This window comes from Phocoena sinus, chromosome 6, assembly GCF_008692025.1.
Source record: "Phocoena sinus isolate mPhoSin1 chromosome 6, mPhoSin1.pri, whole genome shotgun sequence".
NCBI classification, from domain to species: domain Eukaryota; kingdom Metazoa; phylum Chordata; class Mammalia; order Artiodactyla; family Phocoenidae; genus Phocoena; species Phocoena sinus.
The window spans coordinates 35,264,252-35,287,241 of NC_045768.1; the positions used below are offsets into that span (position 1 = coordinate 35,264,252).

The 22,990-nt window shown below is 41.8% G+C and overlaps 2 protein-coding genes across 5 annotated transcripts; one reads left to right on the forward strand and one right to left on the reverse strand.

The window, feature by feature from the left end:
• The first annotated feature begins 42 nt into the window (after window positions 1-42).
• Window positions 43-5,520, forward strand: EXOSC3 (exosome component 3). 2 transcript variants are annotated; one of them, XM_032636372.1, is made up of 4 exons: window positions 43-394; window positions 1,143-1,292; window positions 3,850-4,001; window positions 5,074-5,520. In XM_032636372.1, the coding sequence occupies exons 1-4, from the start codon at window positions 71-73 to the stop codon at window positions 5,273-5,275; spliced, it is 828 nt and encodes a 275-aa protein (XP_032492263.1). In that variant the 5' UTR covers window positions 43-70; the 3' UTR covers window positions 5,276-5,520. The 2 variants fall into 2 exon arrangements, with proteins under 2 accessions (XP_032492263.1, XP_032492264.1); XM_032636373.1 differs by lacking the exon at window positions 3,850-4,001 and having other exon boundaries at window positions 63-394; window positions 5,074-5,244.
• A 1,587-nt stretch (window positions 5,521-7,107) lies between these two features.
• Window positions 7,108-20,460, reverse strand: TRMT10B (tRNA methyltransferase 10B). Of its 3 annotated transcripts, none has more exons than XM_032636369.1 (9): window positions 20,407-20,460; window positions 16,962-17,164; window positions 16,282-16,390; window positions 15,535-15,659; window positions 13,375-13,527; window positions 12,146-12,224; window positions 11,428-11,495; window positions 8,150-8,273; window positions 7,108-7,552 (listed from the first exon to the last, which is right to left on the reverse strand). In XM_032636369.1, the coding sequence occupies exons 2-9, from the start codon at window positions 17,145-17,147 to the stop codon at window positions 7,446-7,448; spliced, it is 951 nt and encodes a 316-aa protein (XP_032492260.1). In that variant the 5' UTR covers window positions 17,148-17,164; window positions 20,407-20,460; the 3' UTR covers window positions 7,108-7,445. The 3 variants fall into 3 exon arrangements, with proteins under 3 accessions (XP_032492260.1, XP_032492261.1, XP_032492262.1); XM_032636370.1 differs by having other exon boundaries at window positions 16,962-17,159; window positions 20,407-20,429; XM_032636371.1 differs by lacking the exon at window positions 13,375-13,527 and having other exon boundaries at window positions 7,193-7,552.
• Window positions 20,461-22,990: the final 2,530 nt, after the last annotated feature.

The following is a 22,990-nucleotide window of genomic DNA, read 5'->3' on the forward strand; positions in this document are numbered from 1 at the left end:
AACGGAAAGCCTGGGGCAGGCTGGCGATTGGACGCTGAGCCGGAAACCGGAAACTGTGGTGACGCCCGCTATGGCGGAGGCGGCGGCTGTCGTTGCGGAATCCCTGGCGGGCTACAGGGCTCGGGCGGCACGTGCGGTGCTAGAGCAGGTGGTGCTCCCGGGTGAGGAGCTGCTGCTCCCTGGACAGGAGGATGGAGAAGGCCCAGGAAGTGCAGGGGAGCGACCGCTGCTCCTGAACGCCGGGGCGCGCTCCGGCGGGCGCGTGGTGTGCGGCCCGGGCTTGCGGCGCTGCGGCGACCGGCTGCTGGTAACGAAGTGCGGCCGCCTCCGTCACAAGGAGCCCGGCAGTGGCAACGGCGGTGGCGTTTACTGGGTGGACTCGCAGCAGAAGCGGGTGAGCTGGGACTCCAGAGGGGTTGTACGGCCGGGAGAGGGCTGGGAATACTCTTCGGAAGAAGCACGGAAGGGGCCCTGGAGCCCTCTTATGTTAAGGCTAGCCAAGAGCCACCGTAGTCCTGTGCTTACCTCTACACCTCCTTTAGAGCGACCGTGAACAACTGGAACGTGGCCTGAGACGGGCGACCAGAAGAGAAAGGAGTCTGGGAATCTTGGCATGTAAGGGGATAAGGGCTGTGAGATATGGTTATTGTCTTCAAAACCCCATAGGTCAGGGAACAGAAGACTTGTCTTTCGGGGTCCCAAAGAGACAGGCTTAATGAATAGATGTCACAGGGAGCTCAGTTTCTCTTAGAGTAAATAAGAACTCTAACATAGGAAAAAATTTTCTGACAATGGAATGGCCTTCCTTGGTTGTAAGGACCCCCTGTGTCACTGGACTCATATGCAAACAGAAGCTAGAGAGTTTCTGATAAGAATACAGAAGAGGTGGGTGATAGTGACTTAAATGAACAGACTGTTAGAAGCTGGAAACCCGAGAGTTTATCACGTGATTGTTCTTCTTTTACTGAAAGTGACATAATCAAGTTTGTTGTAAGATTTTTATCGATTTGTAAACATGGATTTCAAAATATTTTCTAAATATTTACAACGACAAACATAAAGTAACCACTAAGGACTTGCTGAAGATGTCTTAAAAATGATTGTCGTTTGTGGTTGTGCTCTCATTCTGTTTTCTTTTGTAGTATGTCCCAGTGAAAGGAGACCATGTGATTGGCATAGTGACAGCTAAGTCTGGAGATATATTCAAAGTGGATGTTGGAGGGAGTGAGCCAGCTTCTTTGTCTTACTTGTCATTTGAAGGTGCAACTAAAAGAAACAGACCAAATGTGCAGGTAATGACAGGACCTTTGGTTTCAAAAGTAAGAGAAATATCCGTTCCCTAAACACTCAAATATCCAGAAGGCTACTGGAATGATCCTGTTTCCCTAGTTGTATAGGACGATCTTGGAGGATCTGTGTAATCACCCCAGGCTTCAAGAGTTCCTTCAGATGCTCCACCTCTGGGACCAGAACCACATACTTATTTTACATTTGCTATGTTATTGGATGTTTTCATCTCTACTGGAGTTGGAAGGTTATATGTGTTCTCTCTGTTATTTATTATGTCCATATACACCAGACAAGGAAGTAAGCCATAGGCTCAGAGAGGAAGGAGAGAAGAGTGGTGGAAATTGCTATATCAGCCATCCATCTATCTTGGATGTGGGTCCCAGGACTGGCATTTCACAGCTTCAGTCACATCACTGTTTCCCAACAATCCCTTTTTGCAGCCGACAGAGGTGCAGTCTTGTTACCTCAAGTTTTCAATTTGGGCTTTTCAGGTAGCATGGCCATACTCTTCCTGTCCATCCAAGCAAGCCAGAAATTTGGTGGTTTCTTTGCCCTTTCTCACTCACCTCTCTTGTGTCTTTAGTTGCTTTATCTTACTGATCCTTGTTGAGTCTCTCTGATCTTCCATGTCCACCCGTTTATTTCCACTTTGCAAGTTCAGGCCTTAGCTATCCCTTGATTGGATTTAATCACTGACCTCCTTAGTAAAGCCTGCCTGTATACTTTTGCCCCTCCTTTTAAGAGCTGACAGCCTCACACACCCCTTTCTCAAAAAAAAGAAAAAAAAAAAAAAAAGTTCTTCAAACCTACATGTTTCCTTGGTATTATGCTCCAGAGGTCTTCCCTCATCCGTAATTATATCCTCCATGTGGCCCTGCCTGAACCACACCAAACTATTTAAGAGCACTACTGAATTCATAATTTCCTGCCCTTGTACCTTTGCTCATGCTGTTCCCTCTGCTTGGATTACTCTTTCCCCTTCTTAGCCGGTGGAATACATGCTTATCTTTCAAGACCCAGGCTGATCATCACCACCACCTCCATAGAAACATCCCTAATTTTCAGTCACTTTTCTTATTTACTAGATTCAGCCTTGAATGAAGTTTGTTTATATGTATATCCCTACTGCCCTCTGAAAGCAAATGCTTCTAAAGGCAGAGAATGTTTTGTTCCTCTAGTTCCTTGAGGAACTAACAATACTAGGTACTTAACAGAACAAGTTTACTCTCCCATTTCCTTAGTTTTGTCATTTTGAAGTTCAGCTCTGAGGTTTTTAAAGTAAAATTTAAAAAAAATTTTTATTTATTTATATTTATTTTTGGCTATGTTGGGTCTTCATTGACGTTTGCGGGCTTTCTAGTTGTGGCGAGCGGGGGTTACTCTTCGTTGCGGTGTGCAGGCTTCTCATTGCAGTGGCTTCTCTTGTTGCAGAGCACGGGCTCTAGGCGTGCGGGCTTCAGTAGTTGTGGCACGCAGGCTCAGTAGTTGTGGCTTGCAGGCTGTAGAGCACAGGCTCAGTAGTTGTGGCGCATGGGCTTAGTTGCTCCGTGGCATGTGGGATCTTCCCGGACCAGGGCTCGAACCCATGTCCCCTGCATTGGCAGGTGGATTCTTAACCACTGCGCCACCAGGGAAGCCCCTAAAGTAAATCTTGCATGGAGAAATGTCACTGAATTACCAGTGTTCCATTTTGCTTTGAATAATTTGCATGCCAGGGGTTTCTGTAATTCTTTAAAGCAGTGTTGTGTAATAGAATTTTTTGTGATGATGCTAATGTTTTACATATGCACGGACTATTATGGTAGCCATTAGCCACACATGGCTGCTGAGCATTTGAAATGTGGCTAATGCAACTGAGAAACTGAATTTTAAATATATAGTTTCAATTAATTTAAATGTAAGTTTACATAACTACATGTGGGTAGTGGCTACTATATTTTACAGTGTAACCCCAGAGGGTATTCTCTGGCTTTTTTTTTTTTTTAATCAATTATTCGTTTATTTATTTTTGGTTGCATTGGGTCTTCGTTGCTGTGCGTGGGCTTTCTCTAGTTGCGGCAAGCGGGGGCTACTCTTCGTTGCGCTTTGTGGGCTTCTCATTGCGGTGGCTTCTCTTGTTGCGGAGCACGGGCTCTAGGCTCGCGGACTTCAATAGTTGTGGCGCAAGGGCTCTAGAGCGCAGGCTCAGTAGTTGTAGCACATGGGCTTAGTTGCTCGGCAGCATGTGGGATCTTCCTGGCCCAGGGCTCGAACCCATGTCCCCTGCATTGGCAGGCGGATTCTTAACCACTGTGCCACCAGGGAAGTCCTATTCTTTGGCTTTGAGATGGCTCCCAGTCTGGGGATTTTTCTGGTGGGGGAAAGGTAGGGGTACATGCGTTAATTTTGCCTTCTTTTAAGGCACAACTCCAGAGTGACTGTGAGAATCCTGGAGTGTAGTCAGTCATTTAGCCACAGAACTGCAGGTGGCTGGCATTGCTACCTATGGAAAAGAACCAACAGCAGCACCTATAGCATGGTTTGTTGAGAGGAAATGAACTTTTTAAATTATCATTGTAGGTTGGAGATCTCATCTATGGCCAGTTTGTGGTTGCTAATAAAGATATGGAACCAGAGATGGTCTGTATTGACAGCTGTGGACGAGCCAATGGAATGGGTGTGATTGGACAGGATGGTCTGCTTTTTAAAGTGACTTTGGGCTTAATTAGAAGGTAAGTCCTGATGCCTTCTGGCTTGCCTGTTGTCTTTTATATTATACCTTAGAAAGCTGACTTATCTGTGGGATTTAGGTTCTTCATAACAATGGCTATAGCTCCTCAAAGTTAAAAATCAGTATCCATTTTAGCACAGTTGTAAACTCATGCATTTAGTCCCATCCTCTATATGTGAATACATCAAATTCGGATGTATTTGGCGTTGTAGTTTGTGTTGATGTGGAGTCTGGATTTCTCTGCTGGAAGGCTGGTTGTTCGTTATAGCTGATATACTCAGACCAAATGTGAAAACTGGCCTTCCCCCACTTCTTAGTCACTTGTATACAGGTACAATTTACTATTTTACAAAATCATCAAATTTCTCTTATAATGGAAGCCAAATGAAGCTAGGCTGACATGATCCTCAAGCTTATACAGACATTCACAGAAAGCTCCTTCTTTTCTGTCCTGGTAGATTTAATAGTTCCCAGAAGCAGATTCTTTGTTTAGACCTTTACCTACCCAAAGCTATGCCCTATTAAAGGGCTTTACTCCTAGAGCCACTGAGGTTCAGAGCTATCTTGCATATCTCTTTGCTACTTATTCTGCAGATCTGCAGAATTAGTTCAAGAGATTAAAGAAGTATGTTATTAACCAAGCAGCACCTTTATGTTTTGAAAGAGTCAACACTCTTCTCCAAGTATTGAATTTAATACCAAGGAATAACTTACATGGTCAGGAAAATAAGGTTAAAGTGTTCTCTTAGCACCATAGACAATAAAAAAGCTACAGTTTGAAAGTCAAGAATTAAGGTGCTCTGACAATGTGGAGGAAGAACTTTATACATTTTTTGTAAAGTTGGTGACATAGGGAGTTTGATTTCTTTGGAGAGGATAGTCCACCGTTGTGACCTGTGGTAAGCTTCTTGGAAGAAAGAGGGCAAACGTTGTCATGTGCCTTGTTCTTGGGATGATGTTGGTGGAGCTCTGAATAACTGTGGAGAACTGCTCAGAAAAGGAGACTTCTAAAGGAAAGTCAGGTCACACCCTGCCACTTTATTAAGTTTCATTTTCTTTCTCTTCCTCACCAGGCTGCTAGCTCCAGACTGTGAAATCCTACAAGAAGTGGGAAAACTCTACCCACTGGAGATAGTATTTGGAATGAATGGAAGAATATGGGTTAAGGCAAAAACCATTCAGCAGACTTTGATTTTGGCTAACATTTTAGAAGCCTGTGAACACATGACAGCAGATCAAAGAAAACAAATCTTCTCCAGATTGGCAGAAAGTTGATCTATGTGGGCTTTTTTATGGGCCAGTTGAGCCAAGAGACTCTGGGTTTCCCTGGGGGGAATGTTTCTCAGGTGAACCTATCCCCATTAAATCTTCAGAAGACAAGATGTCTTATTAGAGTCCTAAATAAAATATTTTTATTAAAAAGTTACTGGCTGCCACTCATGTTCTTGTGGGTGAGACAAATCATTATAAAGTAATGATGTAGTTTTTTGTTTTTTTACAATAAAGTTTATGAAAAGTTAGTTACTATTATGGTTTATTTGATGTTAACTCCCTTAGTTTTGCTAGAGTGCAGCTTCTATAATAAACTGGAAGTGAGCATTAAAATAACAGTTGTTTTCTGATGATAGTAAAACATGTTCACCAAAGAAAATGTAGACTACGTAGAAAATATAAAGCAAACAAAAACCACCTGTAATCCTATTGTTTAATGGGTGAGTATGTAACAGCTAACAATTATCGTGTGCTTACCACGTATCAAGTATTGTTCCAAAAGTGTTCTGCATGGAGTAAATCATTTAGTCTTAGTAACTGCAAAGACACTTAACCTCCCAGTTGAAGAAACTGAGGCACAGACTTTAACTTGGCCTACATTCTCAACTATTTGTGAATGTATATTTTTCAAATTAGAACTACAGGATTATACTTTATATACTACTTTGTTATATACTTTGCTTCAAACAACATTTAATATATTTCTTTCATGATTGCTATTAAAAATTCAATAGTTGTATAATATTTCATTTTCATGTTATAGGATATTTTGGACATGTCTAGTTTTTTGTTGTTCTGTAGATAATACAATGATTAGGATCTCTGATTCCAAGTCTAGCCAAATCTTAACTTTGTTAGGATCATTTCCAGGAAGCCAAACAAAAAACTACCTGCCTGGGTTTTGAAAAAATAGTAGAGGTTTGTGATGGAGAGGAAATTTGCATTTTAAGCAAAGCCTTTAAAGGTGAAAATGAAGCCTGACAGATGATCCAGGTCAGTGGTTCTGGGGTCAGAGACCTCCCTGAGAATATATATGATAAGAGTTACAGACCCTGAAGCCTATCTATCTATAGGAGGTCCCTTTTGGATGACAGAGATAATAGAACTCATTCAATATGTTGATAAAGACCAAGCAGCATTATATATTCCTAAAGATGTTTCCTGAAGACTGGGCCATTTTTAAGTAGTAAACTGATACAATTTATCAAGTGATCATAGCTGTTGAGGGAATAAATTGTGAAGGGGAGGGGACAGAGCACAGAAGTAACCTTTTGGCTCTTTTGAGATATAGAATACATTTTCTGAATTTGCTAGCAGCTTAGTTATCAAGTTTACTAACCCAAACTGGCCAGAGTAACTGAAGCAACTCCACCTGACTAGGACATGAGAAAAGATCACCGAGATTTAGGTTTCCTAACAGGCTTGTGTCAGATGCAATGTATTTTCTGGCTCTTTTCAAGTTAGACTTATCAATACTGTGTTTTTGCTTTTCATTTTGACCTGTTAATCACAAGTATATATGAAGAATCTAGTTTGTACAAGGCTCAGAAGGATACAAAGATACTCCCACAAATTGTTAGGAGACTACTTGTTCAGAAGAGAGAAGCCCTCCATGCTCATACTCAGAATAGGGGAGACAGAGTAGGAGCCATAGATGGAAAAAAGTGCTATGGGGGAGCTTAAAGCAGGGCTAGGTTAGGAAAGGCTGATCCTGGAAAGCCTATGTACAACATATTACTTGAGTTAGGGAAAATCAGCATCATCGAGATGGCTGGAGAAAGTCATACAACTTTATGATGCCCGTGTAGTGAAACTTAGACTCAGTAGAATAATACTTACTTGATTATTTAAGCTATCTCTAAAGAGTAGGTATTTCACAAATAGATGTACAGAAGATGAATTAACACATCCAAAGCCATGTAGTTTTAGGGCTAATTCATTATTATGTAAACTTTTAGTTAGTCAACATATATCTGGGCACTTCCTGTGAGCCAGGCACTATGGGAGATACAAAAGAGCATAAAATATGGTCCCTGTTAGTAACTCCTATCCCAGTGAAGAGCCAAGATGTCAAGTAAAGGCAAATGAGTACCACCACCATCCTCTGATCTGTTCTTTGGTCAAGGCAACTCCAGCAACTTAACCTCCGGCAGCTGCAATCTTAGGCTGTCCATCATTCCACTGAGTTCTGAAGAGTATAGCCTTTTCTGGAAGAAACTCCTTTCTTCAATGCTTCAGGCCAGTTTTGAGTCTCAAAGTAAGTGGACAGGATATCAAACACTGTTAGAAAGGTAAACAGAAAACATAGTGACCATACAGAAGAAAAAGAGAACTAGTAAATGACTAATGAGGAAAAAAGTGTTCTGGAATATTTTATTCAACAAACTTACTCTACCAACACGGTACTAGATCCTGGGGAGACAGAGGCAAAGACACAGGCCCTGCTTACCTACAAGGACCTCAGCCTACACTGAGAGATACAGACCTCTGAATGGACAATGCTGCAACAGAGAGGAACACAGTACAATGGGAACAAAACAGGCCCTGACGTGGCCTGGGATGTGGAGGGGAGCAGCCAAGATGCCTGTGAACTGAATCCTGAAGGACAAGTAGGAATTCACTGTTCAATGATAGATTGAAGGCATGGCATTCTAGGACAAGGGAACAATTTCAACTATCTTTAACATAGTTGGGAATCAGGAAGAAAATGAAAACTGCCTCTGAGAGGCCAGAATACATGTCACAAAGTACATACAGCAAAGTCCAAGCACATCAGTCACAGGGGAGACTGCTTCAAGGGCCGTTTATACTGAAACACAATACAAAGAAGCAGCAGCAGAACTAATACACGTTAAGCATGGGCCATGTGAGCAGTACCTTGATTGATGGCCAGTATTTCTGAATGATAGTTCTTCCCATTCTGGCGTCTGACCATGTATTCCTGGATTGGTAAGCGAGCAGTCTTGACAGAGTGTTCTTGGGCCTTTTGAAATGTCACCTTCTGTAAATCACAAATATTTTTCTTATAAAAATAATACACAAAGATAGTCTCATTGTAATATGCAGAGCAAACTTAAGAATCCTCATGTACCACCACCCCAATTTCCATCTGTAATCATAATTAAATGATAAGTGTAGTAAAATGAAGTAGCCTATGGTAGAATGGAAGAAAATGAAGACAAGGAAAAATGGCTTGTGCAGCAACACCTCACTTATTTGGGATTCATTTATCTGCTGGCTTCCACTCACTACTACTTACAACCAAGAAGGAAATAAGTAAAAATAGGCACATCTGCAGCCACAATCTGCATCCAAAAATCCAAGCCGTCTAACCAATGAGAGGAGAACACTCCTGGCCCTAACTCAGTAAGACCCAATTCTGGACATCTGGAGTTTTCAGTCATAGTCAATTGGTAGCAGCAAATTAGAAATAAGGGAGACAGGATTCGAGTCAGGTATACCACCAGCAACAAGACAGCGTTAAGGTATGACAGCATATAGCCCAATGAAAAGGAAAGGCTCTGAAAACTACAAAAAGAAGGCAGAACTCAAAAAATCCAACAATCTGAGGCCATTTAGTGTCAGAGTACAGTAACTAATGTCCCTTTAAAGATGTCCCTGAGTCATGGACTGAAGTTTAAATTATACTCACTACCTGGTAAGAAGCTCTGGGAACGTCATCTACCTATTTGTAATTTCAGGATTAAAGGTTTAGATTACTGAGAAAATTAGCATACTTAGGTTTGGAAGGGACCTCGGTAGTTAACTATTCCACTCCAACCACCCATCCAATGTTTGTCTATCCTCTATGAACTTTCCCAGATGGCCTCTGGCTTTAAATGGACAACCCTTGTGACAAGAAGTTCATGCATCCTAGGGTAACCCATTTCAATTTTGATAGCAGCAGTTAATAGGAAATCTTCTTGATATTGAGGCAAATTTTCTATTTTCCCTGAGACTTCCAGTCATCTGTCCTAGTTCTGTTCCCCCAGGGCCACACCAGGCATGTAAAATGGCCCTTCCACAAGACAGCCATTCAGACACTTGAAGGCAGGGATCATGCCCTATGAATCCTCTCATCTCCAGACTGACAACCTCAGTTCTGTTGACCTTTCCTTGACTATGATTTAGTTTTGAGTCCCTGCATTATTCAGGTCAACCTCTTCTGAACTTGTTCTAGCTTGTCAATGTCTATTCATTTACTGTCCCATATTGACTGGCCACTGTGAGTATGGTCTAACCAACTGGAACAGCGTGAAGCAGGCCTAGCACCTTCTTTGTTCTGACACTGGACTACCTGCCTCTCAGATTCACATGAAACACAATTCCAAAAGAGGACATCCAAAAATGTTTTAAGTGATGCAATTCAGATGGGATAAAGGTACAGCTACTTAAAGGACTTCTTTGAAGGATAACACTCCTTTGCATATATGAGCTATGATTATGTTTTAAGTCTATTCCTTTATAATCACTCTGAACTGAAGTACAGAATTCAAAGTTAGTAGGAAACTTGGATGCTGCCCTGAAGGAGTTTATAGTCTAGTTTCTGTTCTCTGAACATTTAAAGATGAAATGACTCCCCTTGAAGAAATCTTGTTCTTAGCATATTTCTGTGAAGAAGCCAAACTCTTAAGTTAACAACTAAACAAATCTTTGTGCCAGTTATTTTTCAGTTTAAATGTTGGTGGAAAATAAAGAGGACAGTGTGTTAAATTTGCACATCTATAGATCATACACTGCTCACTGGCCCTCTAGAATTGTCTGCTTCAAAAAAGGGGATGTCACTCTGCTGTGGAAGACTGTATTTGGTTGTTACGTCTCTTTAATCTCTTTTAACCTTAAATAGCCCCTATGACTATTTCAGTTTTCATTACATTGACTTTTTTGAAAGTCTGGTCCAGGTGTCTTGTAGAATGTCTCACATGCTGGATCTGTTTATGATTAAATTCAGTTTAAACATTTTCTAATAAGAATACTTCACAGGTAAGATTCCATCACATCAGGAGGCACATGTCACTACTGGTGATTCTAAGTTTGATCATTTGTTAAGATAGGGACCTCCAGATCACTTTATTGTAATGGTACACTTTTGTGGGCTGGTACTTCGAGACCACTTGGAATAGTCAGTTCCCTCACAACCTTTCCTTCAGTCAATTCCCTGAATCAATGATTACACTGAGAGTGACAAAATGATGATTTCTCAATTCTATTATGCATTTCTCATTTATTAACTGGCATTCTTTAGAGCTCTCTCCTCCCCCCACCTCCTGCCCATTTTTTAGATTATCACTATGGAGTCATGGAACTCTTTTTTAGAATAAATGCAATTCAGTTAAGTATCATCTGTGTCAAATATGTGTATGTATCTCATATATACATGAAAAAATACACTCACATATATGAAAAATATATATATATAAAATATATCCATAAACACATACTTGTGTGATCACAGACTATATCAAGAGGGATACACAAGAAAACCATGGTTGCCTCATGCAGCGGATACTGGGTGACAAGGTTGAGAGGCAGACTTACTTTTCACTGTGCTCCTTTTTACACATTTTAACTATTATATCATTATTAACTATGCATTATGCTAATTAAATATTTAAAAATTATCTCAACAAATATTTGTATAATAGAAACATATTTCAAAACTCCAATTATTCCAATAAAATTCCAATTCAACAAAAGAAATCTGAACGTCCTACTAAGGTAGAGATTATGGGATAAGACTTCTGTCAACAGGGAAGATGGCCTAAGAAGGAACAAACTGCTCTTTCACAAAGAACAAACAGCTGGTAAGAATGCTGAGTCAAAGCTTCCTTGGTCAAGATCAGAGTCATCCTTGCAGGACTGAAGAGAGGAGAGAAGAAAGGAGTTCAGTAATGGTTATTTATGTAATTACTAAATACTTCCCATTCCAGTCCCTGACTGGATTCTGTCAGGTCAGTGTTGCTGACATTGCTGATGAGAAGAGAGGGAAGTTGGCAAGTAGGAGGGCCAACCTAGGCAGAATAGGCTCCTACTTCCTATTGCCTCTGAGTTTTTAGGCCTTTTGGCCTAAGATTACGACAGGGCAAGGATTTCTTTCTCTAAAAGAAAGTGCCACTTTTCAAAATGCAGTTGTCAGGCCTAAAATATACACCTACCTTCTGAATGCTTTCATCCACAAGTCCACCAAGGATGTAAACTTTGTTTAGATCAACATCTTCAAGAGCTAATGAAAAAATGAAGGCCACTGAGGTCAATCTGTTTTATAATTTCTAAATCCAAAGACTGTAAAAGGAAAGAATTATTAATGATAAAAGTAGAAATTTAATGAAATAGAAAACAAAAAGATAATAGATTTGCTAATTAGATTTGCTAATTCCCTGAAAAGATCAATTAAATGTCAATTAATTAGACATATCTAATCAAATATGCAGACTCAAATCACCATTAGGATTCAGAAAGGAGGCAAAATGTCAAAGGAAGGTAAAATTGAAGAGAATACTGAGGTCAACTTAATACAATAAAATAGAAAATTATGCGAAACAGATGATTTTCTGGGAAAAAAATATTTATCTAACATCAATCTGAGAAGGATCAATGTGAGGAGGTGACGAGGAAAACTCATGAGGATTACCAGGTAACTCACAAGCTCCAGCTGAGGATGGAGACCCTAAATCTGTGCAGCTGTGTGCACATGGCAGGACAAATATGAAGCATTCAGTGAGGTCTCTGTCCATAAGAGGTGTGCAATTAACGTCCATTCCTTTTTTTTCTTGGATACGCCTTGGGTGGCTTTAATAAACTCTGACCCCAGGAATAATGAAATAAAGGGCTGGATGCAATGTGCTACATGAATGCATGCAGTAAAGTACATACCATGTTCTGAGTCAGGAGTCAGGTACACAAGGGTTTCCAGAGGAAATAAACTAAAGCAGTCTTCTTCTGTTATGTCTAGCTGAAAAATGTAAACAATCCAATGTAGTGTGAACTAGGTTAAGACACAGCCCACGCTGCAGCAACTAGTTACAGGGCATGTAGTTTCTATCAGGCATGGCTCCAGGTACATCAAGAGGATACATGTCTGACAACCTGTTCTCAGAAAGTGCTCAGTTGGGTAGCGGAAGTAGAAAGGTACAGACATTCGACCCTACAAAGTGAGACAGAAAGTGGTAATGAGGCCCTAAGAGACATACCGGGAGCATGCCCCAGGACTACAGAGAGGGAATGACAACACCAGGGACAATGTTCTAGCAAAGGGAATGCTGGAACTGGGTTTCTGAAGAGGTGAGATTGACACACATACAAAAGGAAGAAGTATTCAAAGTGGAGGAAATCACCTAAGAAAAGCATGAAGACAGGAAAGCAAGGGGACTGAACTACGTGGCTCTTAGAGTGGATCTGTTTGGCTCACATACAGGAATCATAAAACACATACAGAAAAGTAAAGCTGGGAATGTGTTACAGGAGGGATCATTAAGGTAAGAGCAACCATGACTAACTGTGCAGCACCACATAGGGCGCTTTTCACACTCGTTGCCTCAGAGGACCTCTCTGGAGAAGGCCACACTACCCAGTCTCAGCTACATAATGCAAACACACAAAGGCACTTTTAGTGGCACTTCTTAGGCACTGATCTGGATTCTTGCCTGTATGTCAATCACTACATTTAAGAGATCCTAGAGAAAGTATTGAAAGTAACTTAGTACTCCATAAAACTCATCTTAAATCCATATTACTTTCATAAGGATTCTCTCTTTCCCCCAAAATTCATGTTCCCTAATTCTGCACTACTAAGAACAAGAAAGGGATCATGGCATGTCCCTAAAACATTGCTGGTACATAGTCTAGCATACAATACACTGGATACAAAATATAGCCCTAGATACTGGTAATATTAGTTTGCCAATGCAGTGGAAGGATGAACATTTTAAAACATAAGAACTGATGAGAGGTTCTAAATTTTTAAAGATTGTAATAATGAAAACATATAACATATAAACATTTTTTTTACATTGAAATGTGAAAAAGTAAAAAAAAATTTACTATTACCCCCTCCAACCTACTTTTCAGATGACAATCCAAATAATATGCAAAATGAGGCTTACCAGATAACTAGAAAATCCATCATTCATCCTCAAACACTCTTCATACAGGGGACTGTCTGTGGTGAATCCAGTGAGGCAGATCCAAAATGGCCTGTCAGCTTTTTTATTTGAGCCATACAACCTTCGGATCTGTCCAGCCAGTCTACTTAATTCCTTCGAAGAAGTAAGGACAATTTGTGGTAGGAACATGCCCACTCTTTCTAAATTCATTATCAACAAATGGTTACTCAGTAAGTTCACTGAATACTACTCTGGGAAAGCTCATGAATTCAATGGCCCTTTTACTCCAGGAGTGAGTACATGCATGTATGCACGTGTGTTACATCCCATGGTATCACACCTTATAGATGAAACTTAAGGTAATGATACTAGCCCAGAAAACCAAGACCTCTCCCTCCTTCTGGATCTGCTGATATATATGTATATATAAATATATACATATATATATATATAAAATTTTTCTTTTAGCTTTTACCTAAAATCTTACCATGTGGGCTTCCCTGGTGGCAGAGTGGTTACGAATCCGCCTGCCAATGCAGAGGACATGGGTTCAAGCCCTGGTCAGGGAAGATCCCACATGCCGTGGAGCAACTAAGCCCGTGCGCCACAACTACTGAGCCTGCATTCTAGATCCTGTGAGCCACAACTACTGAGCCTGTGAGCCACAACTACTGAATCCCACGCCTAGAGCCCGTGCTCCGCAACAATAGAAGCCACTGCAATGAGAAGCCGCGCACTGCAATGAAGAGTAGCCCCCGCTCACTGCACCTAGAGAAAGCCCGTGCCGAGCAACGAAGACCCGATGCAGCCAAAAATAAATAAATAAATTTATATATATAAAAAAATCTTACCATGTGATGGTTACTGTTTATCAAAAAGAGATTAGATTACTGTACAGACGTTTTTATACTCCATCAGTTAAACTTGGCACCTCCTCCCTAACTTCAGGAGCTGTCATAGGTTTGGAAGTTTTAACTTTCCATTCTGATTTATTAGAGATATCACCCGTATAGAAAGGTAGTTTCACAATCTGGCCTGATTTGGTTCAGTACAGGAAAAAAAAAAAAGCTTTGGATTTGATTTAATCTGATATCTCAATTAATATAAACATTAGAAAATTCTTAGTTGACCTTTTCAGAGGACTATAGTTAGAAGTTCCATGGAAGAATCCTAGATCCTAATTTCTCTGAAAAACATGCAAACACTAGCATGTATAACAGGGACGTTGGAAAACACAGATTTCTTTTGTGGTGTAAGGCCTAAAATCAAGGCCCAATATTGTGTGCCACTTTGATATCTGGTGAAAATAAGAGGCCTTGAATGGCCTAACTGCAAGTTCCCCTCCCAATTCTGCTCCCATGGATAAGGTTCACTAGCTAAACAATTTTTTTTTTTTTTATCAAAGGGATTCCTTTGATAAAGGGTTCCTGCTATCCCTGCGTAGTGGGTTTCAATTCTCTGCCAGCCCATGGAATTATTACAGCAAACCAATCACATCTTCCTGTAGGAATCTAATTTCTTGATACTACAAAACCTACCCCCCACGGCCCCTGGCTGTTCATTCTGTTCCCGAGTGCAATCCCATGTGGCCCTGCATGATGTCCAGTGTCATCCTCCCCTCGGGCTGAGTATATGTGACCAATAAACTGCTATAGATCTTATCTGTCCAGTGTCGAGTGTTGTGTGTTCAGCCATCCCCAGAATCATAGGGTGAAAAATCCCTCCTTCACCGACAGGGTAAATGGGCAGCTTTTAAAAACACACACATTGTAGAAAGACCTCCCACCAGGTAATCTCCCCACAACATGCAACCAGGCGAATATTCCTCTCCCCGGCAGGAGGCCAAAGATTTCATCTCTGGAGAATTCAACCTGAAAGGCTCCATCTAGACTGGGGATACCATAAGCACAGAGGCAAAGGCAGTGGGCTCAAAACAGAAGATAAAGGAAAAATTTTTAAACTAAACCATATGTCTATTCTCTTCCTGATTCTTTACAACAGCCATCTCAGAACTTAGTAGCCATGTGTAGAAAACTAAACACATTTGCTGGTTTACCAGAGAATCATAGAAGCTGGAGCTGGTCATGTTCTTTGTGAAAGCTGTTCCCACCTGGACCTCCCTCAGGTGAGCAGGAATTCAGAGTTCAGTGGATGTTTTACCTTCTTAGACATGTGGTGGGTCATACTCAAATCGATGCAGAGTCTTGGTCCTGAGTGTTTGGCTTCCAAAAGTCTTTCGTTGGTTAAGGATCTCAGAAAACGTTTGCTGTGCTGGGGGTAGATGCCTAGAGTAGAAATATCAGAAAGGAATAAACATGGAAAAACTAAAAATTTTATTCAGTAAGAAATAAATCTCCCCAGCCAGGTGAGTAATTTTTGCATATGAAGAGAAACTGGAAGCTCATGCAAGGTATTCATTCATTAGGCAGTTTAGGTATAGCAGAACGGTGAAATGAGTGCTCTGGAGCACACTGCTGGATCTAAGAGTTCAGTTTGTTCATTTATTACCTATATGATCTTGGGCATGTTATTTAATTTCTTTGAGCCTCAATCCCTTCACCTAGAAAATGAGGATAATAAAAGTACTTACCCTTATGGTAATCCATGTAAAATTCTTAGCACTGAACCTAGCACACAGTACTGAATAAACATTGGCTGTTGTTGTTATCATACTTTCTACTTCTGAGCTTATAAACACATACACGCACTAGACAGCTTATATTTGAAAGGCAGCCTCAAATGTTGCTCTCTTTGATACTTTGATTCCCAACAAAATAGGCTAATAGGTCCTATCTCCCAGATGTTTGTTTTACTTAAAAACACTATCCCTAACTCTCCTAGGAACAGGCAGATACCAGTTTGCTAAGAAATAAATATAATTACACCAGCAATCTGATTTATTGTTACCTGAATTTTCTACACGATTGGCTTTTCTTCTTTCTTTCTCTTGTCTTCTTTTACTCTTCTTTGCTGCAACTATCTTTTCCCAGTGTCTCTGTTTTCTTTGGACATTTTTCTTATGTTATCCAGAAAACAAAATTGTTTGAGAACTTCATAAGCACCAAAAAGGAAAATGAATATTAGAAACAGTTACTTAATTATTTTTTAAATTTAGATTAAAGTTAGGAGAGAAAAAGGGTATTAGTCTTAAAAACAAAAATGGGAGGGAAGAGATATGGGAACATATGTATATGTATAACTGATTCACTTTGTTATAAAGCAGAAGTTAACACACCATTGTAAAGCAATTATACTCCAAAAAAAAAAAAAAAAGGACTAGATTGCGTTTAGAGAAAGCAGAACCCCAGAAAAGAGATGTGACATGCCCAAGGTCACAGTAAATTTATTAGGGACAGGGTTGAGATTTCCTGACCCTTCTGAGGTGTGCAAAAATTCCTCTTAACTTTACTTACTTTTTCTATGACTCAAATGAAACTGAAACCTTAAGCCAGGAAACTCATCCCTGGGAATACACCTAACTCATTCCCAGTCTTTTTTTTTTTACCAATATCTATCCTTAGAACAGGGGTCTCTGGAACATTCCATCGTCTCAAAGCCCGTGACCATAAACAATCCATTCCACTCACCGAGCGCCACACTGCATTGCTTGTAGGCAGGGTCATCTCCTCTCGATGCTCACATTCCACGTCAATCTGTAGAAGCTGGAAGCTTTCAGAGATGCCATCTTCACCTGTGTCCTCTAGGGTGACTTCTTGCTCCTGCAGCACGTGTGACTCTGTTTTCTGAGCGCTCCCTTCTAACTTCCAGTCCATGTGCTTAGTCCTCTGTCCTTTTCACCCAGATTAGGAAAAGGCACAATTATCTGAGACATTACATTATTTAACTTGCAGAGGTATTTCCCTATATCCAAATGACAAACAGGGTTACTGCATTACTGAAGGAGTAGAAGTGTGTAAAATACTAACACAGACTAACTGAACTGAGAAAAGCATGTGTGTCTTCTAGAGAAATAAGTCAGCACAGAAACCTTTCAGTAGTAAGGAAGCCAAATTCACTTCTTAGAAGACAAGCACAACTCCTGACAACCCCAAGAAATCAAAGATTATTCACTGCTGCAGTGACACAGATAATGAGTTCATTTACCGTATTCTTTGAAATGCACCTATGAGTTGAGGGCGAGACAAAGATGGCAAAATCCACCTATCCCATTATGTTTCTGTTTATTTTCAAAACCATTCCTTTAGCAAATATTTACTGAGCACCTACTCTATGCAAAGTCCTGTACTAGAAACATCCTGGGAGGTTTAGAGCTAGCCAAAAATTATGGTGAAGAGCGGCCCAAAACCAACCAAGAATTCTAGGTTGCACATATTCCCTCCCCCAACTCAGTATCACTGCAGCAGAAAGCCACAGTCATAGTGGAAACGGCTAATATCCATCAGAAGTGACAAGGTAGAAAAATATGAAGAACCATTGTTACAACACACTTAACTAATGTAATAATTTCAAAGTGGTGTTCAAAATCCTTGAGGAAGATATGACTAAGAAGTGTTCTAGTCTACAGCTAAGTGTCACAAAGAATGGTATAACCATTGCTCACGGCTGCTCCTCTGAGCCTAGTGTGTTACCTACGTATCAGGAAAAGTGTATCGTTGAAAAAGTAAATTATGTAATATGATCCACGCACATGGTAAAGACTTAGTTGTAAGAAAAGTAATGATCAATTCTCTGACCCCTTCCACCTCTGGTGGGCGGCGGGGGGGGCAACGTTTGTTAACCAGCTGCTTTTAGTTCTGGTAATTTACTCCTTAACCTGAAATCATATGCTTACACGTTACTTCCTGATTCATCAACTTTCCCTATGAAACACTAAAATTCAAATCACTTTAATTAGCCCCTTTTATTTTTAGCTCTTCTCTTAGTTACCTTGACCTTTAAATTCTTTTGAGGTATAATTTATACACAATAAAATGCCAAGATTTTAAAGGGCAAGTTTGTGTGTTGGGAGGGATGGTGGGGAGAGGTTTGAAGGGGTGGGAAGTGAGGGATGGGAATATACAAGCTCAATGAGTTTTTGACAAGTGCGTAGGGCCTGTATTACCCACACCCCATCAAGATATAGAACATTTCCATCACTCCAGAAAGTTCCCTTCCTTCTGCACTTTCCAAGTCAATCTCCATCCCATTCTCACTGCTTTCCAAATGCAATCATTGCTCTTTTTTCTATAACCATAGATTAGCTGTGCCTTATGTTATTTAAATGGACTCAAACAGTGTGTACTCTTTTGAACTTGGCATTTTGCCCCACAACTTGTTTTTGAGATTCATATATATTGCTTCATGTATCAGTAGTTTGTTCCTTTTTATTGCTGAGCAGTATTCCACACATGAATATACCACAATTTGTATATTCTCCTGTTGATAGACATTTGAGATTTTTCCAGTTTGTGGCTTTTACGAATAAAGCGGCCAAGAAATTCTCATACAAGCGTTTTTGTGGACATATGTTTTCATATCTGTTGGCTAAGTACTAACAGAATTGCTGGGTCATAGGATGGGTGCTATTTAACTCCTAAGAAACTGCCATCAATTTCCCAGAATGATTGTAACATTACACACTGCTGTCAGCAGTCTGTGAGAGTTCCAGATGGTCTGCATCATCCCCAACATTTGCTGTTGTCAGGGTTCTTAATTTTAACCATTTTTGTGTAGTGGAACCTCACTGTTTTAATTTGCATTTGTTTGATTATTAATGATATTGAGCTTTTTTTTCATGCAACTTATTGGTAATTCATAATATATCTCTGTGAGATACCTGTTCAAGCTGATGACATTGAAATTAAAATGGAGTAATAGTTCAGGAATACAAAAATGGGGTTGGGTGGCCGTTGAAGATCTGGTCTCAGGCACGGCTGCATCACTGAGAACTTGAACTTTCTCTGAACTGTACCACACCCAAGGACACCATCAGTCATACTCTAACACCAGCCAGCTGTAATATTACGGTCTCAAGGTCTCCCCTTGTAACTATGCAACCATTTCAGACCCCAACTAATCCTTCCTTAATAAGCACCCTTACTTCTTGCCACCTCCAATTATAATTCTTGATAAATAACTCATGTAACTAACTGTAACCTTGCAGTTTTTGCCTTTATAAGCCTGCCCCATTTTGTAGCCTGGAGGAACACAATTCAAGTGCTTCTTGAATCTGTGTCTCCCATGCTATAGTCCTCAATGTGGCTAGAATAAAACTCTCTTCTATTCCTATTATAGATTGTTTACTGATTATTTGTCTGGACACTTACAATGGCCTATATTGATAATTAATGATCATCCATTGTTCTCTGCATTATCTGGTCTACTTGCTGTTGCTGTTCCTTAAACATACCAAGGATGTTCCCACCTTAGTGCCTTTGCACTTGCTGGTCCTTCTACCTCAATCCTCTTCTCCTAGATAATTATATGACTACCTTCCTCACTTCATTCAGATTTTCATTAACCAACATGGCACACTTTTTACTTATTTTTTTTGTCTGAATTTTCCCCTTCCTATAATGTAAGCAAGTGTTCTGTCTGCTTCATTCACTACATCCTCAGTGCCTGGCAACGAGCTTCGTACATAACAGACGCTCAATAAAGACTTGCTGAATTAATAAATCCTCCACTCCACCATCTCTGCGTTGACAGAGGCCTCAGAACTTTTTTCTAACCGAAGTCCCACCTGATGAGCATATATATCCCTGGGCGCTAAGTGATGGAGACTTCTCTCATCTCCTCGTTCTAAGTTTTAGCCACCAAAGCCGGCTCCACTCCTCGGTCACCTTCAGCACTAGAACACCCTGACCGCAACCTCGAGTGTACACCGCGTGCAGGCCCAGTCTGGTCCATAAGCTGCGAGTACGACGGGAAGCAGGAAGGAACAGCGCCAAGAAGGTGGGGGACATAAGGCCACACGACTGCTGGGCGGGCGCCTGCTCCCCAAGCACCTGTCTGCCCTGCCCGCGAACGAGGCGGCATTCCCTGGCCGGACCCCCAGCCCCCACCCCTGCCGGCAACGAGGCCCCGGCGTACCTGAACCCGTCACCTCACGCAGCAGCAGAGAAACCCACCAAGCCCCACCTCCGACTTCACTTCCGGTTCCTGCCCCTCTCCGAGTAGCATTCTGGGAGTTGTCGTTTTCAACCTAGCGGCTGTGTGTTCCGCGAAGACTTGGGCTTCGGCTGCTGTGCCCACGGTAGTACTAAGGAGATGCGTCCCGCCAGAAGGTTGCCGCGCCTCACTGAGCCTCCGTTTCCTCGCATGTTAGCTGGGCATACAATCCCAGCCGCTCGCCAACCTCACAGGGCTGCTGCAGGTGACCAGGCGCTTTGATGGCTGTCAAGGGCTGGACACGGCGAAGGTGGGCTGAAACCAGACTCGAACCACCCCTCATCTCGCAACCTGGGAGCCTTGCCTTGCCCTGGTCTCCCTGGGCTTCCCCACAACCAGAAGAGCCCACGAGCTGACATAGTTCCCCTCACCACTAGCTGGCCATCCAGGATCATAACAGATATCCCGGCTTGGGCAGATCACGAATTAGTCTAGCCTCTGGCCACGCTCCCTCCTCTTTCTCTCCTCACAAATCCACGGGGAAACTTGAGTCTCAGAGACCTGAAGCGACTTGTCCAAGCCTTGGCCTGATAAAAGCTATCAACCACTCTTCCCTTTATTCCTGCAGTCCTAGGGGTCTCATGCTTTTGAGGGACCCTACCATGAATGAACCTGAAACACCTCCTGCCCAAGAAACCACAGCCCTGTTGGATCCGTCCTTGGCCTCACGGTTCCCCTCAGGACTTTTCTTTCCACAGCTTCTCCACCGCCTCCCACCCCATCCCCAGTCCATGCTTTAACCCATCCTTTATAATCTGCTACTGGAGCAACTTGTAAAATACTAAAACTAAACATGCTTTCTTCCTCAAAGGGCTTTTTCGGAAACCCAGCTGTCTTCTCTGCTCAGAAGCTGGCCTTGGCTTTCCACTCAGCAGGACTTGCAAAGTGGCTCAGATGGTCTTCAGTTGCTCCCACCACACCTTCCAGTCCCTGCACCTTGCACTCAGCTGTACCGAATACCTTTCATCCCTCCCTGCCACTGCTCTGGTGTCTCTTCACTTTTCAATGAGCTCATGAAGCTCATTCAAAAGTGGGGCTTTTCCCCACAGAAAGGCCACCTAGCTGGTATCACTGCCCAGCCCCCTCCGGCGTCCATCCATTTGCCGAATGATTATGTGTCTCCCTTACTCCAAACCCCTCAGTGGCTTCCCATTGTAATTGGATGTAAAATCTAACCTCCCCAAGGCCTTGCATGGCCTGGTTCCTGGCTGACCCTCCGACCTCATCTATCACTCTTCCCCCAGCTTGCTGTGTTCCAGTCACACCCATCTTCTTGAAATGCTTTAAACACAACAAAAGCCTTTGCAGTTACTGTTCCCTTTTCTCTCACTTTTTACATGGCTGGCTCCTTCTTACCCTTTAAGCTTCTGCTTAAACCTTCCCTCTTCAGAGAGGCCTTTACTGACCACCCCGCGCCCCCAGGGAAGATTGGCTCATCCCAGCCCCATCTTGGCACTCTTCGTTTTATTTCAATCTTCACCTATCAGTAATCTTTTTTTTTTTTTTTTCCTATGTCTTCCCTGCTGATTATAAGTTCCTCGAGGGACTTACATCTATCACGTTAGTGATTGTATTCCCGGTGCCAATGCAGTAAATATTTGTCAACAGGATAAACAAACAAGTGATTTTTCTCCCTTCTTGAGAAAAACTTACCTTCCTATCTACCAAAATCAAAACCTGACACAATAGCTACTCAATCAATACTTTTTTAAAAAAAAAACTACTTTATTTTTATGAATTTATTTATTAATTTTTGGCTGTGTTGGGTCTTCCTTGCTGCGTGTGGGTTTTCTCTAGTTGCAGAGAGCAGGGGCTACTCTTCCTTGCGGTGCGCGGGCTTCTCATCGTGGTGGCTTCCCTTGTTGCGGAGCACGGGCTCTAGGCGCGCGGGCTTCAGTAGTTGTGGCACACAGTCTCAGTAGTTGTGGATCATGGGCTCTAGAGCGCAGGCTCAGTAGTTGTGGTGCACGGGCTTAGTTGCTCCATGGCATGTGGGATCTTCCCAGATCAGGGCTTGAACCCGTGTCCCCTGCACTGGCAGGCGGATTCTTAACCACTGCGCCACCAGGGAAGTCCCCAGTCAATACTTCTTGACATACTAGTTCTAATTAATGCTGCCTCCTACAGGAAGCCTTCCCTGATCACCACTCCCCCCAACACCCCCAAATTACTTCTCTCCTCTGAGCTCTTACAGCACCTTATCTGTTCTCTTTGGTAGTCCTGAGCACACCATGCCTTAGGTAGGTCTCTATCTCTACATGTCATCTTACCTCTCGGACCAGGAGCCTTTGCAGATAAGATTCTCACCCAACTATTTACATCCATAATCCTACATCAGGCACCCTGGCATGGGTGTACCATAAATGTTTGTTTAAAGAAATAAATCCGCCAATATGTTGGTGGGTGGAAAAATGAAGGAGTGTAAATATCCAGTCGTTTCTCAGTCATTAAACAATTGATTCTTGTGTTGAGGAGTAGGCAGTCCTGTCCTGCTCTCATGTAGGGA

What these genes read in the sequence shown, in the direction of transcription:
- EXOSC3 (XM_032636372.1), top strand. Translation starts at nt 71, where the DNA reads ATGGCGGAGGCGGCGGCTGTCGTTGCGGAATCCCTGGCGGGCTACAGG. An exon ending in TGGACTCGCAGCAGAAGCGG is followed by an intron (nt 395 to 1,142) that starts GTGAGCTGGGAC and finishes TTTCTTTTGTAG; the next exon opens with TATGTCCCAGTGAAAGGAGA. An exon ending in ACTTTGGGCTTAATTAGAAG is followed by an intron (nt 4,002 to 5,073) that starts GTAAGTCCTGAT and finishes CTTCCTCACCAG; the next exon opens with GCTGCTAGCTCCAGACTGTG.
- TRMT10B (XM_032636369.1), bottom strand. Translation starts at nt 17,147, where the DNA reads ATGGACTGGAAGTTAGAAGGGAGCGCTCAGAAAACAGAGTCACACGTG. An exon ending in GCAATGCAGTGTGGCGCTCG is followed by an intron (nt 16,391 to 16,961) that starts GTGAGTGGAATG and finishes GGATAACATAAG; the next exon opens with AAAAATGTCCAAAGAAAACA. An exon ending in CCCACCACATGTCTAAGAAG is followed by an intron (nt 13,528 to 15,534) that starts GTAAAACATCCA and finishes ACTTCTTCGAAG; the next exon opens with GAATTAAGTAGACTGGCTGG.